Below are 19,535 nucleotides of genomic sequence, written 5' to 3'. Positions count from 1 at the left end.
TATGCACATTTTAATTAATTTTAAAATATTGCACAAAAAAAGGCTTAAATGGTTAAATGAAAAGAATTTTCTCCTAATGCAGTTACTCGACTAATCGTCTGAATAATCACACGCACAGCTGTAGTTCAGGGAGTGGAAAGCACAGTAGCATTTATAAACGCTTCAAGCACAAGAAATTGTGTAAAACTTCCTGTTAAATACATGCTTACATAATTTTTAAAAAAAAATCAATAACAGGGTTATTTGTGTCCGAATATAACGCCTAACTGCTCCCTTTGCAAACAGATGTTGTTCTCTGGGAACAAACTGAATTTGGTAAACAGATTAGGCCTCCAGTCCGTTCAACATGTCTCTTGGTTCCTACATAAAAACGCAGATGTGTGACTGGTGCACGTTTCTCGTCATCGACCTGTAGGAACTGGCTGCTGGCGCAGCAGTGTTGAGTCAACGCTGCATCTGGGAGGCTGAGGCAGCAGCAGCAGCAGCATCTCTGGTGTGATGTGGAGAGACAGAGAGGGGATGACATAGAGACAGCATCCGCTAACCATACCGCTGCATCTGAGCGCAGCTTCCTCTTTAAGTCGGGTTTAACGTGTTTCCGTTAGATAACGCTGAGTGTTTGCGCCGCCTGGCTCTCGCATCAGTTGCCATCGGGCTAACCTCACGGAGATTTTGATCAAAGTTGCTGCTAGCTCGCGTTAGCTCGCCGCTACCCTTCAAACATTCAAGCGGCCACATAAAACATGCGGAGCATCGAGGCCGAGACCCCTGGGATATCTTTAAACGCTTCCCGCAGGACACGACCTTCGGCTGGACGCTGACTGGACTCTGCAGAGCCGCTGTGTAAATGTTTCATATTTATTCAGAACATGCTCAAAACTCCCGATGTGCTAGCTAGGGTTATTGGCTTAACTGCGGCAGCTGGCTGCTACAAACAAACAACAAGCTAATAAAGAACATTTAAATGCCATGATATCATCTGTAATTAAATATCCACAAACATTAAAAGAAATGAAATTGCATTTATGAGTTTTTTTTTTTATTAAAACAACCTCAGCTGTGTTTGCATTAATGGGTCCCCCAACAACATCGTGGCTAACTCGGCTAATCGCTAACGGTCGTAGCATCGTCATTGTTAGCAGGTGATTCAACAGCGCAGACAATCGGTCATTTTAATGTTAACCGGTTCGTTATGTTGATGACGGAGCATGCTTTCTGACATTCTCAACAAAGCGTCAATGTTTTTTTTATTTAATTAATTTGTTGCTGACTTGTTAGTATCCTTCTGGCGCAGGTTAGCCTCACTAGCTGGTCAATTTGTTTAAAAAGAACACGCAGCGCACAGCTAAGTTAGCGTAACTCCATGAGTTTTTATCTGCCTTTTTTATTCTCCCAGTTTAGTTCATTAGCTCCCCCACCCATAAAATATATAAATATAAAAATCTAGTTATTCCCGACGCACGTTAACGTGTTACCATTTTTAGTTTGCGATAAAGCTTCACCTCCCAGACAGACAGGTGACACTAACTAACGTTTTCCCTGCAGGAACAATGAGCTCCAGCTCTCTCGTCTAATGTCAATATTTTTCGACGATTTAAAAAAAAAAATAGCGCATTGCGCATTTTGCTAATGGACTTGAACTTTTTCTTTTTTAATGAGTCAGCCAGTGTAGTGTAAGCAAACTGCAATATTTGTAATGGGGAAGATAGGAGGCTGGTAAATGCTCCCCGTAGTATCAGGTGGATGATGGAGGAAGACGCACAGACTTTATTTTACATCTATGTCACTGAGGCGCTGTATTTTTATTCTTATAGGTTAAACTACTGTTTTTCACTTCAAATTCTGTTGATTTTTGGTCAATAAAAAGAAAAAAGCATTTTATACTAAAGTTTAGGTCAGGATTCAACATAAATCAATCATTGTTGACATTAATTTAGGTATTTGAATGTATACATTTCATTTAACTGTAGAGCATTTTACCAACATTAAAAGCTGAAAGTTTTCTTTAATTAGAGGGAAGAAAAAACTGAAGGATTCATTTTTGCATCAGAAAAAAAAAAATTTTTGCAGCTCTTGTTTGTTGTTTTCTAAATCTTGAGAGATGTGATCACTTTTGTTCGATCCTGTTTTTGCAAAACATCTTTGCTCTGTCTCTAGTCTTGATATGGAAATCTTACTACATGCTTTTGTTTCGTCTCGTCAGGAAAACTGGTGGCAGTCTACAGAATGCTAATGCTGGGCTGATAGTCCTCCATGGTTTCTTTTTTTTCTGTGGTTTACATACATCCAACTCTGTTATTTGGTCTCTTAAGACTTTTAGCAAGTTGGACCTCACCCACACGCCTTTTGCAGCAACCAGCAAGCTTCTGGCGTAATATTCTGCCTTTTCTTGGCACAAAGGATGGAGTTTATTTAACTCGATTGTTTTTTTGGCAGTGACCTGGCAAAATAAGCACAAGCACATTCCCTGTTTGTACATGTAATCTTGGCCAATAACACATATTCTGATTCTTATAAGCACAGTCTACAACTTTCCAGTACTCGTAAGGTGAGACCCATTCAAAAAACCTTGTAATATCCTGTTTATCTGAAAACCAGTTTTGGTACGTTTGGGATTATTGCTATTTCAGAATACATAATTTCATCCATTTTTAAACCACCTAGTTTGGGATTGAGTCTAAAAATACTTTATTTAACCCAGAGGGAATTTAAATATTCTTGCAACTCATCCAACGTTTTGGATGGTGATGTGGGCAAGAAGGATCTCCAGTAGCAGTCAGTCTTGCCACCAATCTGAAGAGGCCTCTGACAGAAGATTGTTTCTGTGTGACAGTCTGAGGAGATCCTAACACAGTTCAATATCTACACAGCCAAGACAATATTTCTCAGTAACTTGTCCTGAATGACACCATTGGTTGTTAGCAAGCTCTGCTAATCAACCTCATTTGCTTTTGCTGCTTCTCTTTTGGGTTTTTGGTCAGAAAGCCGGGCAGAGAGATGTTGGAGTAGGGAATATGATTATTTATTTATGGTTCTGCATCCATGAGGCCTCCTTTTCAGCCACTCTGGGGTCGTAGTTCAGATGTTCTTTGAGCTTTTGAGATGCTAATCAGCTGCTCCCAGTTGTAAAAATAATCCTAATGTGACACTTTTTAAATTATCTGTTCTTTTTTTGCCTTTTTTATGTCTTTACTCTGATCTTGTGACCTTAGAAGCTGTCGTTCTATTCTGATGTTCTTAGGTGAAATAGATTTCCAAGTTAACCGTTCTTCAGTTTTATTCCTGTTGTATTGGGCTAATGCTAACTTGCAATATGCTAACAGAGACTTAATATATCTGAATATATGAATCTTCACACCTCAGGAGGTTCTTCAGATTCTTAAATCTGAAGAACATTCAGATTTAAGAATCTGAATGTTCTTAAAGGGCCGGTTGTGTCAGAATGTGTTGAGCATTCAATAAGTGTTTGACCTTGGGGTTAACATTCCCTTAGCTCAGTATGTTTCACAATTTAAAAATCAGTGTTTTTTAAAGATGTTTTAACAAATTGTCAGAATTTAAGATTTGTCTATTTTACCACATTATAATAGGTTTTGGGAGTTTTGTCTGTTTGTATGAACCCACAAACAAAGGACCTGTTTCATTATGCTTTAATATTTAAATTTAGAAAAAAAACTGTAAATTAGGCTTGTCTGAAAACCAGCAGCACAGATTTCTCCTGGTTGTAGCCACAATTTACTCCAAAAATATAAAACGCTTGCAGGATTTTGATGTTTTTATCCATTAAATGATTCTTTTTGGTACTGTAATGCAGACCTCTATTTCTGTGTCTCATCAGTGAGGTTAGCTTAACGTACAGCCACGTGTGTTGGACTATGATAGCGTGTTCCTTTCTCTTATCTTTGTGAGCGCAGCCAAATGTAAACACTTTGGTTTTTTTGTCGTTTTTGTGAGCGATTGGTGTTAACTCTCATCCTCTCTGTGTTTTTCAGAGAGGACAGAGAGCGACAGATCTCAAGGACCAGATTGTCTGCCGAACTTCTTGCCTCCTAAGACAGATCGCCAGGGACCATGCTGACCATCTTGGCTGCTGGCTCTGTGTTCTTCCCAGGCCTTTTCCTTCTGTCCAAACAATGCCTGAAGTCCATCCCAGCACTGAGATGGAGCGAAGGAGATGCCGTCATCGTATCGGCCAGGTCGGACTTCCGCAAAACCTTCCAACATGTTTATATGCAACGTGGTAACGGGAACAGTGTTCTTCCTGAACCTTTACTTTCACTTAGAGCCGGGGTAAAAATAAAATCTATTTTTTCCATTGCAGATCTAAGTTGAATTGCAAACTATTACAAATGACAGAAAATATTTTTTAAAAAGTGGATTTTATTTCAATCATTCCTTTCTGTGAGTATGAGGGTTTTTATTTAACTAAGAGAATGTAGTCAGAATAGAAACGTAATTTTTTCAGAATCTCTTCAAATTCAGAGGAAAAAAGTAATTTTAATAAGAATAAAGCTTCTAGAGTTATCAAGATCTGATGTGATTCTTTGAAATTGACTAAATTGTTTGCTCAATCATTTCAAAGCAAGTTATGGTTCTTCATAATGCCAGTCCGCTGTTGTTCAACAATAATTGAACACATTATTTGAAAATGGTATCTTATGCTGAATATTCAGCAAGAATACCTAATAATTTAACTTTTTTGAATTATGCACCTACTAATTAACCAAAGTATTAAAAAACTAACACTACAACAAAAACTAAATACTTAACAAATACTAACATAGCTAACTAAATAAAACTAACTGAATATGACAAAAAGTCACAACAGAATAAAACTAAAGTAAAAATCTCTAAACCAGGGGTGTTGAACTCATTTTCATTTTGGGCCAAATCAAAAATCTGAATGTTCTTAAAGGGCCGGTTGTGCCAGAATGTGTTGAGCATTCAATAAGTGTTTCCTAAAATTAAATATTATTGAACATCTTTTCACCCTGGTCAGTCCCTCCAGATTTTTATGTTTTTTTGCAATCAAAATGACAGATTTTATGGTGCTAATTTAGAAATATTTGTAAGGAAGTTTTATATTTGCGCTAATGTATGTATAATGCTAAATGTGACTGTTATTTAATCCGCGCATTGATCACAGACTATGACTTCACATCAAGTAAGGCTGAGGCAGCAGTCACTTAAACCCAAAGTTTTTTGGTCAATTTTGAGAAAATTTGACATAAAGAAATGGGGGGGAAATAAACAGCTTTTCTGATTTATTTTTTGTTTTTCTGTTCTCACACTCAGGTTGGTATCATCAATTCAGGCAGTCATGGCTTCTTCAGCTGGCTACATCATTGCATCTTCCTGTAAGGACATAATTGAGGACCAGTAAGTCGTACTGCTGATAATAATAATAAAAATAATAATCAACTTTAAATAAAATCACTGTCTTGTTTTAAAAACCGTCATCTCTTCCTTTCCGCGCAGGCACTGGCTCACAAGCACCTACATCATGTTTGCTGTCCCCTACTTCGTCTACGACATCTACGCCATGTTCATGTGCTACTGGTACAAGCTGCGGGTGAAAGGTCACGAGGAGGCCTTGGCGGGCCCCCAACACATGCGCTCAGCAGTGAGGAGCTACCTGCGTCGCGAGTTCCTCATGGTGCTGCACCACGTCGTCATGGTCACCGTCTGCTTCCCCGTGTCTGTGGTAACTGTCACATGTCACGATCGTCTGTTGTAACTGCAGAGATGGGTAGTAAATAGTTACATTTACTTTAATAACTTTTTTTGAAAAAACTTTGGAGTAATTTTACTTTTAATTGAATAATTTTATTGTCAAGTTTCTCTGCTCTTGAGTTAAATTTCTGGATTTATCATACCAACATTTCCACTTAACTTTATATTTTGGTTCATCTGATGATGTAATTGTTAAATATTAAATGATTGGTAATTCAGAGGTACTCAGTACTTCAGTAGATATTTTACCAAATATTTCTTTACTCTTCAGTAATTTCTTGGATGGCTAGATTTTACTCTTGGGAAAAATACGTTGACGTTGAATATTTGGGTAATCTATCCCTCTTTAGCATGAATGCAAGTTATTAATGAGTTATTCTAAAGTTAATTCATGTTATCAGTCGACAAATGATTAATTGAGCAGCCATTTTCTTAAAAACCTGAGTTTTGTCTTGTATCAAATCTTTCCACAACATAAAAGGCTAAATGTTTCTAAATTAAAAAAAAAAATCATATTTGATCATTGTTTCAGCTATATTAAATACAGGCTGTGGTTATTAAACCAAGATATATTTATAAAATATAACAAAAGTGGAACCGCTCACATTTCTTAATACGGAAATAAAAGATGACATTAATGAAACACGTAACCACCGAGGAGCAGAAAGAATGAATGAAGGAGGAATATCAAAACCTTTCTGCCTTCTAGCACATCAGGAACCTCTTAATGAGAAGTTGACGCTGCTCGTGCAACTCGGCTGAATAAAGCCTTATTAAGGTCAAATTTCAGCTTGTCGAGTGTTTATATTTCAAAATAGAACCGCATTAAGTGCGTTTTGCGTCTCAATCCGGACTCTGTTTGGACCGTTTCTCTTTCCCGCCCTTGTTTGGCCGCCATCTTTAATCCTGTATCACCGGCTCCGCTTCAGGATGACCAGCGTCGCCCTCTGCTGGATGGCGGCCAAACTACAACACTAAAAGAAGGTTCAAGAGGACATTATTAGTTAATCGATTGGAACTAATTTCAATCTAATTAACCATTAMTTAATTTTGCATCCCATGTTATTACTCTAAAACAAGTAACAACATATTCTAAATGTAACTGAATTTGTTATTGAAGTATTGAATGTTTTGTTTTTCCAGTTTTGGCGACAAGGAAAGGGCGACTATTTCCAGGGCATAATGTTCATGGCTGAGCTCAGCACTCCATCCGTCTGCTTAGGAAAAATACTCATCCAGGTGAGTGTTGATGTTGAGACAAATTCAGATCATCATCGCATGTGCATGGCTCTGACTAAAGGTCTTAATTTACACTTTTATTTCTCTTTTTTAATTAATTGGCGAGCGTATATTTCCGGTCATTCCCAGCATGCAGCTTGTTCATGCTGTCAGATGTTTACAGACTGTTAAGTGTCACTCTTTAATTGCTGACAGTGTGCTTGGATACACATTGTATGAATTGCAACACATCTGCATCTGTTCAGGTTTGTGTTTGTGTTTCAGTGTCTGTTTGGAGGTTAGCCCAGTGGAGGTATTAGACCCAAGCATTCAGCTTATGTTTAGGTGCTTTTGACCATGTTGCTGTTTTTAATGTTTTGCAAAATCAATAAATGTGTGTCTTTTTTTTCTTTTGTTTTTGCACTGCTGGAGGTTTTGTCATTCTGAGTTTACAAAATGGCTTTTATTTTGTTTTAATTTTCTGATTGAGAGTCGATACTTTAAGAAGCCATCCAATGCAATCAAATACTGAGATTGCTTTAGGCAAAACATTGTCAAGCTAAACAAATTTACACAAACTTGTCAAAATTCGCACGTAGCATAAATACAGAACCCTAAATAACTTATTTACACAACTTATTAGCAATAAAGAAGTTGATTTGGAAGTTAATTACATTTGAAAAAGTACTAATCAAATGCAGAGCTGGCTATTTAATCATATTCTAACATTTTAATTGATTAATGCTTCGTTTTATCAATACATTATGGTACAAACTGCCTTTTTAAGGACATTTAAGATCATAATATAGTTGGAAATGTTTTACTGAAATCAAGCTAAACTACAAACAGAAAACTTTACATCAAACAAAATCATAGGAGTTAAAATGCTGAAAATTGCAGGCCAGTTATCTTTTTTTTATGAGGAAATATTAGGATTAATGTTATTAAAGGTGAAGAACAGAAAAATCTGTCTGCTTGTTTCACAAAAAAATTGATGGGAACCGTAAAAAACACAAATAATTTTTCTTTAATCATGCTGATGTAACAAAAGCGGATCACACAGTAATTTAGGTCAGTGTTAGTAAAACCTGCAGCAGCAGAACCACAGCGCCCCCTGGCAGTGCAAAATCAAACCACAGAAAAAAGATTTGGTAATAAAAGCTCCATGTTACATCCGGCAATTATTTTGACAACAAAACACAGATGTTTGGTTTGAAAACACCTAAATTCAGCTAAAGCGAGAAAGTTATACAAACTAAAACGATCCACCTTCCTCCTGTAGAAACCAATCAGCTTCTGACCAGAAATATATGTCCTTGTGCTCTCCTGCCATCCCATAATCACTCTGAGCAAATAGAGTAAAACCTAACAGTGTTAGAATGACGGATATAACATTCAGATTATTAACCTTGTCGGCTTGTACCTCTTGCATTTCCTTCCTCCCTCTGTTTTTTTCCCACTCTCAGTACAAACAGCAACACACTCTGCTGCACAAAGTGAATGGGGCTCTTATGCTGGTCACTTTTTTCATCTTTCGAGTCCTACTCTTCCCTTACCTCTACTACGTCTATGGAAGGTATGTCTCTCTTTTTCCTTCTCCGTTCTGTCGTCTGAGCTGGCGGTCACCAACCTGCACAGCTGCCTGCTCTGAAATCGCAGTCAGAAGTTTACCGGGCTCATCGTGGGCATGAAGGTCACCGATCTGGAGATTCTGATCATCTATTTAGACCAGCGTTTTTCAAGGTCATACAACCACGGGAGAGGATTAAGGCCACTGAAAACAATAAAAATTCCGACTTTTCATCTCAGAGTTTTGACATTTTTCTCTGATTCTGACTCAAGAATAAAAAATATCACAATTTAATCTCAGAATTGTGATATTTTTTCCCCCCTCAGAATTATAACTTTTGGTCTCATAAGATTAAAGTCAGAATTTTGAGGGAAAAAGTTATATGTTGGATTAATCAAAACCAGGAATATTAGAGAAAAGAATAATAACAATGACGCAGATCAGAAAATAACTGCCAAGATTAAAACCATAATAAAAATGTGTCCTAATCCAAACGGTTCCATTTTCGTTCTGTCATCACTTGGTTTTTTTTTCTATTTGATTTTTGTCTTAAATGTATCCAGTTTTATGGATTTGTTTCTATTTTTAATTTTTATTTTTTTATTGTTTGTTCTCTTCATAAACCTTTAGAGTATTTTCGTTCATGGTCAACAACACTGCAAACCTAAAGTTTTTACCTCTATAAGAACTCTTCGGGGCCCTCTGGTGGCTTGGAGGCACAATACACAGCAGCGTCAAACTATAATCAGGGTTGAATTTGTGTTTTTGTCAATCAATGTGTGTTTTAGTCTGTAGTGTTTGTTTTGTGTGCACTAATTGATGAATGATTAAGACTAAACATTAAAAGCCAAAACTCTTTCTGACCGTTCATGCCCATGATGAGTTCATCTCAGGCTCTTCTGACCACGTTTGGCATCTTAAAATAAAACAGAACGCTAACGTTCTGCTTCTGTCTCTCTCGTTGGGTTCAGGTACGCGTCGATCCCCTTCCACATGGTTCCCCTGATGGTACCCTGGCACTGTAACGTCGGCGCCGCCCTGCTCATGGCGCCCCAGCTCTACTGGTTCTCCCTCATCTGCCGGGGCGCTCTGCGATTATTCACCGGCGCGTCGCGCTCCCAGCGGCCACGCGCGCCCTCCGCCGACGCCAAGGAGCACCCGGCGGACGGCAACGCGCCGCCGCAGCCCGCTAACGGCTACAGCCCTCGCTCCACAGAGCCAGAGCTGACCACCCACTGAGAGGAGGAGGAAAGAGGAGGAGGAGGAGCAGCGGCGGCGTGGGGGGGGGCGAAGGCGAATGTACCAATGAGTATGTAAACAGGAAGGAGAGCAAAAAGTAAGACTTCTAAAATCACGCTGAAGTGTTTCAGAGCCAGCAAACGGCTAAAACGAAGCGGTGGCTGACCTTCAAGTACTTCAGCTTGGTAGTTTGTAGGAACCAAATGGAGCTTTAGGGCACCTTAGTATTTAAGATGTCATCAGGCACTGTGAAGGATAGGAACATGCACTGACCCGGGAGGAACCTGCCTGGATATTTAGCAAGTGTAGGTGGCCATTTCCCCTCATGTAGATCAAATACAGTCCTCGCTGCCTCGTAATATAGGAAGAGCAGGAAAATAGGAATGTATTATATTGTATGTTAGTATGTTTGCTGTAGATGAAAGGCCTGATTCAGTTTAGTAACGAAGAAGACCTTCAAAAAATAACAAAAGGAGAAAAAAAAACAGCTAAGCAGTATTTTGACTTGTTAGTGTTTATCTGTATCCTCTATGTAGTCACTGTCACTCTAACAAAATGTAACCAACCTGCAGACTGACTCGTCTTTAAAGGGAGATACGTCATTATACTGTATTCTGCTGCCTTACCCCCCCCCCCGCCCCCACATTCTTCCAGGTTCATTTGCGATTTTAGTTTAGTCTTTGAGACGGAAAACAGGCTTTCGTCAGACAGCAAAATGTGACGGTTGTACATAGCAGATGTAAAATGGTCTTTTCCATGTCAGTATTATGTGAAGAAGGAAAGGATTTAATTAAATTAATTTATTTATTTTATTTGGCTGCATGTTAGCGCTGTTGTAGTGAGAAAAAATGGGATGGGAACTCTGCTCAGATAAAGATTAAAACTAATACATCAAGAAAGTCGTAATAACTGGGAAATATTCATGTTTTATATTCAAACAAAATGTTATGAAACAAAAATCCTTATCCCTAAAAGAAAGAAAATAAACTTATCATTTTAAATCCAAAATCAAATCAGGCGTATTTTAAAAAGGAAATCTACATTTTCAACCAAATCAAAGAAAATTTATCACTTAACAAGGAAATAGTCACTTTTAGTGTAATTCCTAAATTTACAAATTTACTGTTATTCCCAAAAAGCATCCTTATAAAAAATTTTTTAGGAGTGACTTGATAAAGTCCTGACTTTGAAAACTCTGAAGAAAGATTATGATTTAAAGACATTTCAAAGAAAACCATTGAGCTGGAAACTTGACCAATTTAAAATATCCAAAGATTTTGCTTCTATTTAAAAGAATTTTCTTTTTCTTGGGAAAAAAATTATTCTGAGAAAAAAAAAATTATCTCTCTTTTTAAGAGCACTTGGAAAATGTAATTAATTTTAGCTAAAAAAAAAAAAACTAAAACATCTGAACCTTAAAATGTGATAGTTTACAGTTAAAAATAAGTTTTTTTCTGTGTCCTTAAAAAATATGGGAAGTTTTGGATAAAAATTGCTGCGAGTTTTACAGCCATGAAATTTATTTGCAAAGAAAAGGAAATAAATCTATTTAATTATAGCAGCGGCGTCCATTTTTAGCCCTCATTGCCCAGTGACCCACATATTTTTACGACGATCAGTTACGACTTTGTAGATGGAAAAAAAGAAACGGTAGGTAAATTTCTGCCAGGAAATTCTGAAATTTTGAGATTAATCTCAGAAATTTTCAAGAGAAATGAAAGACATTTCTGAGCCCCCAAAGTTAATAATTTGCTAGAACAAACAAAAAATCTCCAAAAGTTGAAAAGTTTCTGAGGAAAAACTTGGAATTTTGAGTTTCAAAATTTGAAAATGTATTAACTTTCGAAACTCAAATAATTTTCAAAATTTGAGCAACTCTGACTAATTCATCTCAAAATGTCAGTTTTTTTGTCAGCAATGTACTCCTCTTTTCTATCTACAAAATGTTAAAACATAATGCATCCTCTAATATAGGTTAGATACTCTGATCTAAATGGTTTGAAGCTGCGGTGTAGTGTGCCTCCAAACCACCAGAGGGCCCCAAAGAGTGCTTGAATATAGATATCAAAACTTCAGATTTGCGGTGTTGTTGACCAAGAATGAATATGTTCTTAATGACAGCTTTAAAATAGTTAGAAATGTCACCACTACTAATTTACTGTCATTACTTATTTAAATGTCGAAAAGCGATAAAGGATCAATATTAGAGCCAAGCATGAAAACATTAATTCAGTTGTTGAAACTCGGGATGATAAATTAGTGCTGGCAGGTGGGTGACGAGCTCAGCTGGAACGGGGCCCCCAGAGTTCAGCTTTGGGCCCCGTTCAGTTTTTGTCCGGCTCTGATTGATGCTCAGCATCAATTCATCACTTTCATCAGAAAAAATTATGTTTTTTTATCCCAAAATCTGAGTAATATTCCTAATTCCGTGTTTAACTATAACAGGCCTGATATGTTCTCACATATTTTAGCACCTGATTATTATTATTATTATTGCACAGATTTATTGAACAGTAAGCATCAAGCAGTTGGTTTTACAGCTTAGTGTGTGCAAACGTCCCAGAAAGGTTTTAGCTGTGCTTCTTGTTTCCGTGTAGTTTTAATGTCATTCCATTCACTGGTGTCACATTTAAATCCCATTTTGCCACAAACAGATACACACTTCCTGCTTCTTCTTCTTCTTTTTGTTTTTGTCTTTATAAGTTTGGTGCTGCTGTTGATCTTAAATTATCCGTTTGCTTGGCAGGACTATTTCACAAAGGGATTCACGAGATTTCAGTATTTTTAAATCTTAGTCAGGAGACTTTATGTGTGAAGGGAAACAAGAATGGAGAGTTACCTCGCAGGGACTGACACGCAGCGCATCTGTCCTTATTTTCTTCTCTTTGTTTTGGGGTTGTTTTTTTGTTTTTTTTAATCTTTTCAGACTTTGTGGAACGCCCCCCGATCATTGAGCCTCTGGTTCCATGAACCACCTATGAACAAACTGGCTACTTTTATCACTTTATGTTGCTGTAATGCAGCTACAGCGTCCTGGGAATTGGTTTTAAGAAAAAAAGAAAAAAATGTTTTTTTTAAAAACCACACAAATCAAAGCGTGTAACGATGGGGTGTGCCGAAGCGTTGGGACCCCTGTTGGCATGTCGAACACTGAATATCCATTCCCCCCGTTACGTGGATCCATAAAGGTACTGCTTCTTGACAATATTGGAACATTTCAACTGCTGTACTGTATATTCCACAAATGCTTGTTATTTATTTGTAAGTAATTATTTATTTATTTATTTGGTTTGTGGATTTGAATGCATATTTATGCATATATACTCTATGCTTCTGAGCCTTATGTGAAGGCTGTATTGTTACTCGAACTTAGCTAAAATATACTTCTTTCTGTCCTGAGATTGTGTTGAGTCGTTTCTTCTTTTTTTTTGGCACTTTTGGCATCCTATAAATCTCCCCTAAGCTGCAACTAACGATTTTTAGATGACTAATTTAAAAAAAAAAATTGACACATTCTGCAAATTTTTCATTTGATCTCTTAATGCAATATTAGAAATACATTAATATGCAAAAAATGAAATATAACTTTTATCAGTCTTGATTGAAATTACTTTTTTAGATAAGGTTTCAAACGTATGTAATCTATGGCTGCAAGGATTACTTTAGTAATAACTGACAATTGATTAAACTAATGAAAATATTGGCACTTTGTATAAGCAAGCTTAAACTCACAAGCTTCTTTATGCAATGTCAGAAATGCATAAAAATATGCCAATCTTTAAGGTTTCAAATGTGTGTAATTTAGGACAACTAGCTATTATTTTCGTAATTAATTTTTCTGATCTTTCGTAACACATCAGTAATTTCTGAATTAGAATTTGATGCCGAAATGAACACTATTAATGTAATAACTTGGGAGTTTTCTGAGCGTTTGTGAAAGTTAATTTTTCATCCCACACTGAACTCTGGACTGTAACTTTCCCATTTCAGGATATCGCCGCCATTTTTACTTCTATATCAACGGCTCCGGCTGATGACTACTAGTGCCCTCTGCTGGATGGCGGCCAAACTACGCTAAAAGAAGACGTTGCCCCACAGGTTTTACAAATCAGGCTGTCCAGATTGTCTTAATCATCTGGAAAATACAAATCACATTCACCTGAAATCTTCATTCTGGTTACAATAAGTCAGAAAGCAGTTTAAAATGTTTATTATTGTCATACAAAACACACAAAAAACCCTTACAAAACTTTTTACATTAGAAATTATTCAGTTTCCTGAGAGCCTGGAGAAGCTCTCGGTCAAGTCTTCCTCAGTGAATCGGCTAGTATCTTCTCTGTCTCGGGGAGAAGATGGTGTTGGGGTTGCTGTCTCTTTCCCTCTCCTTCTCTCGCTCCTTCTGGCTGTTCGGGGAGAGCGCCTCCTCCAGCTTCTTCTCGCTCTTGAACAGGTCTCGCCCCGTGCGCAAAATGTGCTCCTCGATTTTCCGGTGACGTTTCATGTCCGACAGCACTTTGTCCAGGCGAGCTTCTCGCTTTACGGAGGAGCGGCCGGAAGATCCTGCAGGAGGAAACAGGGTAAAACTGGTTATTTTCTCAAATGACTTTAGTTTTCTCATCTTTGCTGTGGATTTCTTTTATTTCACCTGGTGTTCTACGTCTGCTGAGGAAGGAGTTTTTCGGTGTGCTTTGCATTTGTTCCTCATCAAAGTCGAACTCAGTTGGAGTTGGAGGCCTAAAAAAATGAAAAACATGAAGTATTCTCTTGCTGACCATCTTTCCATAACATTAAAGGCAACATTTTAACTAACACTGAATTTAAAAGCACCATCACTAAATCTTATGTTATTTTGTGCTAGCTGTTTTAAACACTGATTGAATAAACAAAGTTGTAGTTTTCTCACATTATTAAACTTTGACCCATTTATACAATATGATAAAACAGGAACCTCTAGGTTGAAGAATAGAAAAATGAAAATATACGAGAAACACTTAATTCCCTGTGAACAGAGATATTTATACAGGAGTACTTTCTGTGACTGAAGGAATGTTAAAACTTTGCTTCACTAAGTGTTTTAACTCAATAGCCGTCAAAACCAACTGTACTTATTTTGGTGTTTGTTACAATTTTTCTGTTAACTTAAGGAACTTCAAGAGTTTATATTTCAAAACAGAATTGCATAAAGTGAATTTTGCATCCCACACCGCACTCTTATTTTTTTTGGTCCGTTTTTATTTTCCGTCTGCCTATGGCCGCCATCTTTGGATCTGTTTGCTTAACGATGACCAGCGGCGCCCTCTGCTGGATGGTGGCCAAACTACAACACTGAAAGATCATCTAAGCGGTTATTAGCAAATTGATCTTTACTAATTTTGATTTAACAAACCATTACTTGACAATTGATTGCATCCCCACAAGAAGTAACCCGTCTGATGTAACAGGAAGCATAGGTGGTACTAACTTCCGCTCTCTCTCCAGCCTCTCCCTTTCTCTTTCTGCTTCTTCTTCGTCGTTCCTCTCAGGCGTCGGGGTGCGTTCTGGTGTTGGAGGCCGTCTGGGGAGGGGTACAAAGTTCAGCTCCAGCATCTCCCCTTTAGCTAGGACCTCATAGAGTCTTTTAATCTCAGTCGGTGCAGGCATCCAGTTTTTGGGGTCCTCCATTTCCTCGTCGCTGTACGGAAGCTCCCAGTCGTCGCCGCCCGCCACTGCAGCCTGCTTCCCATCCTCAGCGTCCCCGATGGTGTCCGCTTGACTTTCAGCTTTCTGCATCTCCTCTTCCGCTGCATCTGTGTTCTCATCTGAGAAAGTTAGAGATAGAATAAATACAATATATTACTTTTCATGCAAATCTTTCTTTCTCCTGTTGTCTTAAAGGGGCAGTATCGTGTATTTTCCAGGCATCAGGTGCCACTTTATATCACAATCAAGTATCTATGTTGACTTCAATTGTTATTAAAATGCTACCTATACTTTGGCTAAGGCTCATAACCCTTCAATCTATGTTTAAAATGACTTCGTATTTTTGGGGGGGCTTTATGTGACAAACCAACACACATTTGTAAAATTTTAATACAGTGTTTTCAAGAGATTTTACTAATAAAAACCCCCCAGGAAAATATGTCTTGTAGAAAAGTAGGTTTCATGGCTGCAGGATTATAACAAACAAGAATAATATCCCCTACTCCAATGACTCTCTGCTCGAGTTTCTAACCATACAACCAGGCAGAGATTTAAAGAGAAGCAGCAAAAGCAGATCAGGTGGATTAGCAGTGATTGCCAACAACTGGTGATGTAATCTAGGACATATTAGTGTGGATTATTGTCTCTGGTGTTTGGAAATTGTGTCGAATGATCTCCTTAGCATGCTAACAAGTTTTGCAGATGCCTTTTAATCACCTATTCATTTAGAATGGGGTGTGTAGCAGCAGGAAATTACCTAAAATATGCAGAACAGTGGGATCCTGAGGAGCAGGACTGAGAACTACTAGTTTTAAACAAAGCATTGTTTATATATATATATATAACTATTTCAGTCTGCACAAATACGACTTTGTAGAGTCAAAAGACTGTCAGCTGCAATTGCAGTTAATTGTTGGTTCTATTAAAAAAATTATTGTAAATCCTGTTAAAGGGAAGTAGCGTCTAATGTCAAATGCACACCGCACTTTTAAGATCTTGATCTTATGTTTTGTTAGTCTATCACGTGTAGAAGCTGAATATTTTGCTTCTAAATGAGTTACCTGCTTCATCCTTAGCAGCAGAGTCTTCCTCCTCAGTGGCAGCTGTCATCTCTGTGTCCTGTTGCTCAGCTGTGCTCTCTTCCTCTTTGACTGCAGCCGGTTTCTCGGAGTCCTTCACGTCCAAGGACTCGATGCCCTCTCTGAGGGCAGAATCTGTAGCTTCAGCTTGCATCCTTTATACCGCTGGGGGACGTTTATAACAACAGATCTGCGTTATTTGCACAGCATTTAAACGGGAAGGTAGCAAGAAAACAGTCAGATAGCAAAAGTATATTTTTCGCTTACAACAGCTTGTGTATCTTTACGTTTAACTCTTGTTTTAACATAAACACTCAGCACAAAACTTACTTTCATCCTGCACTTTCCATGCTAGCTACAATCAGGCCTGTCCGCTAGCTCTGTTTCAACATAAAACAATCAAATAAGATACAAACCTTTAAATCTTATTTCGGCTTCCTTCGTGGATCGCTTAAATTATACCTAAAGTGGTCATCGGGTTATTTTCCAAGCGATAAAATCACCGCATCTCGCCATGAATGTTATTAAGTACAATAAAGGATTAAACTGAGACGTAAACATAGCGCCATTTTGGCTGGAGGAACCGTCAGTGACGAGTTTCTTCGTTCTGTTGGAACGCAGAAATCCCTCTGATCTAACCGTACATGGATGGTACACGCACATAAATAATGGCTGTGGTGAACTTTGTTGAGATCTAGGCTTGACGTTACTTCCTGTGTCGTACGCATAAGCAGCGCGGGTATTTAGACATATTTTTACGTCTTTTTTTTTTTTAAAAGCAAATACGAATATATTTAAATTCTTATTGTGATACTTTGAAAACTATGTATTTTTTCAGACAAGTTATTTTTTAACAATACGAGGAGTAAGGATGAAATATAGCGAAAGCGCGTGTGAATTCTGATTGGCCATTGAGCATTTCCGGTCTGTTAGTTTGAAAACTGTTTAGGCAGACGGTGGCTAGACCGTTACAGTTAAAAGGGGCCCCAACAATGTTGCCGAATTTGGAGTTTAGTTGATAACAAATTATTTTTCCTAAAAAGTTTTTGCGCGAATATCGGTAAGACTTGAGGCGCAAATTTAAAAACGTTGTTATTTCGTACTTTACATACTTGTAAACTTTAGTTTAATAGGACGTAAACGGTGAAATAACCTGAAGCTAGCTTAAGAGCTAACGTTGAACTCCTCTTCGGTCGCTAACATATGATGTTAGCCATTATTTAGTTAAGATGTGTTCTATCTTTGCAGCACCTAATAAGTTTTAATATATTTGTGTGTTGGTTGTTTTTTTACATTTTAAAAAGTCATCTGACTTCTTGGTGTTGCCCAGGCCTTTTGTTTGGGGAAATTTCAAAGATGGCGCAGCGTCTGACTGTATCAGATGGGGTAAGCAAGAAAACCTCCAGGGTCCGTGTAGCAGTCCGTCTGCGGCCTTACATGAGCAGACAAGATGAAAAAGACGAGGGGCCCTGTGTTCGAGGCCTGGACTCCCAGAACCTGGAAATAATTAATTGGAGGAATGCAACGGAGACCGTGAAATACCAGTAAGTGTTCCTACCCGTTTTGATACATTTAATGAACAAAAGAAACTCTAATTTGTCACTTTTTGACCTGAGGCTCACTGGTGAAAGGTAATCGAACTATAACGATCATAATCCATTTTCAGTTTTTTTTATGTGTATTCTTTTTAAATAGAATACACATGGTGGGAAAAACAAATATAGGAAGTTGAATTGAATAAAAATGAAGTGGGACATGTTTGGATCCTGAACTTTAATTCAGGATTCAGAAAGTTCAGGATTAAAGATCCTGAAATGTAATCATAATATAATTAAAGTAAAACACAAAATGTTTTATTTTTTTATTTGTATCTTTAGTTTCGATGTTTTCCATGGAGAGCAGACCACACAGCAAGAGGTTTTCCTTTCCTCAGTGAAACCCATTCTGCCACACATTTTAAATGGACAAAATGCAAGTGTGTTTGCTTATGGGCCAACAGGAGCTGGTATGTTAAATCTGTCTTATTATTGTAAATATTTTTAGTTTTAAGTGCTTTGAATCAGGAAATTTACTGTGAAATTGAAAGTTTTTGTTGCTCCATCTCGTTGAGCTTTTTTGTGCAGCGTATATTTGTTTTTCCCTCAACTCTTTAAAAAAAATTTTAACAGGCAAGACCCACACCATGCTGGGAACTGCAGAGGAGCCGGGTGTGATCCCCCGAGCGGTGCGTGAGGTTTTTAATCTGGTCAACGCCAAAGATGAGGACGAAGGATGGGACTACAGCATCGGCATGTCGTATCTGGAAATTTACAATGAAAAAGTAAAATGAAACAGAAATGCACCAGTAGCTGTAATTTTATTGTTAAAACTGACTTTATGTTGACAAAACTCCCATAATTCCAATTAGTTAAAATTCTACCAATTAATAAAAATTCAAAGCATGTTTCACTCAGTTTGTTTAAACATTTTCTGTTTCAGTAGCTCTTTTATTTGGCTTATAAAGTTAAAATTTTAATAAACTTTTAGAATTGGAAAACAATTTTTGAAATAACTGGAGCGCTTGTTTAAGGATGTTTATGGAAAAGTTTAACCTGAATTATTTAGCTAATCATTAAATTTGGAAGCTAATTTTTTTTAATTTTTGCTTTGATATGAAGTTGAAAATGACATAAATTAAATTCAGACATTTTTTGTTAAAATTACTACTGCTTTCACCACTTTGAAGTTGGAACAGCTTGGAGCCTGTTCTAGCTCTTGGTGCCAGATTAAAGTGTCTAAAACTTTAAGGTCATACTTGATGGATATTGTGAAACTGCCTGACATTGTGCCATTAAAAAAAAAAGTACTAAATCAAGTTGGATTGCAATTGGCCCACATTTTCTTAATTTCTTTGTTTTTTCAGTCTGCATTATTTTCAAAACAAGCATTTTAACTTTGTGTAATCCATCACAACCGTTAAAAACGAGCATTTTAACTTTGTGTAATCCATCACAACCGTTAAAAACGAGCATTTTAAC

At 37.5% G+C, this 19,535-nt stretch overlaps 3 protein-coding genes across 4 annotated transcripts in view; 2 read left to right on the top strand and 1 right to left on the bottom strand.

The window, feature by feature from the left end:
* Positions 1-314: 314 nt before the first annotated feature.
* On the top strand, positions 315-10,752 carry tlcd3bb (TLC domain containing 3Bb). The gene is made up of 7 exons (XM_008436791.2): positions 315-843; positions 3,993-4,196; positions 5,296-5,379; positions 5,479-5,704; positions 6,877-6,972; positions 8,418-8,527; positions 9,493-10,752. The coding sequence occupies exons 2-7, from the start codon at positions 4,072-4,074 to the stop codon at positions 9,758-9,760; spliced, it is 909 nt and encodes a 302-aa protein (XP_008435013.1). The 5' UTR covers positions 315-843; positions 3,993-4,071; the 3' UTR covers positions 9,761-10,752.
* A 3,202-nt stretch (positions 10,753-13,954) lies between these two features.
* Positions 13,955-17,220, bottom strand: pagr1 (PAXIP1 associated glutamate-rich protein 1). Its single transcript, XM_008436790.2, has 5 exons — positions 16,935-17,220; positions 16,501-16,683; positions 15,222-15,558; positions 14,406-14,494; positions 13,955-14,320 (listed from the first exon to the last, which is right to left on the bottom strand). The coding sequence occupies exons 2-5, from the start codon at positions 16,670-16,672 to the stop codon at positions 14,085-14,087; spliced, it is 834 nt and encodes a 277-aa protein (XP_008435012.1). The 5' UTR covers positions 16,673-16,683; positions 16,935-17,220; the 3' UTR covers positions 13,955-14,084.
* A 211-nt stretch (positions 17,221-17,431) lies between these two features.
* Positions 17,432-19,535, top strand: part of kif22 (kinesin family member 22) — a 9,822-nt gene continuing 7,718 nt past the window's right edge. The window contains exons 1-4 of one of the 2 annotated variants that reach the window (XM_008436789.2): positions 17,432-17,578; positions 17,849-18,062; positions 18,396-18,523; positions 18,687-18,838. In XM_008436789.2, the coding sequence (XP_008435011.1) occupies positions 17,875-18,062; positions 18,396-18,523; positions 18,687-18,838 (468 nt within the window). In that variant the 5' untranslated portion in view covers positions 17,432-17,578; positions 17,849-17,874. Of the gene's footprint in view, positions 17,579-17,848; positions 18,063-18,395; positions 18,524-18,686; positions 18,839-19,535 lie in introns of those variants that run through there. The other variant, XM_017310954.1, reaches the window with a different exon arrangement.

This window comes from Poecilia reticulata, linkage group LG19 (assembly GCF_000633615.1).
Source record: "Poecilia reticulata strain Guanapo linkage group LG19, Guppy_female_1.0+MT, whole genome shotgun sequence".
Classification (NCBI taxonomy): domain Eukaryota; kingdom Metazoa; phylum Chordata; class Actinopteri; order Cyprinodontiformes; family Poeciliidae; genus Poecilia; species Poecilia reticulata.
Note: the sequence above shows the minus strand (reverse complement) of the source record. Positions and strands in the feature narration are given on the sequence as shown.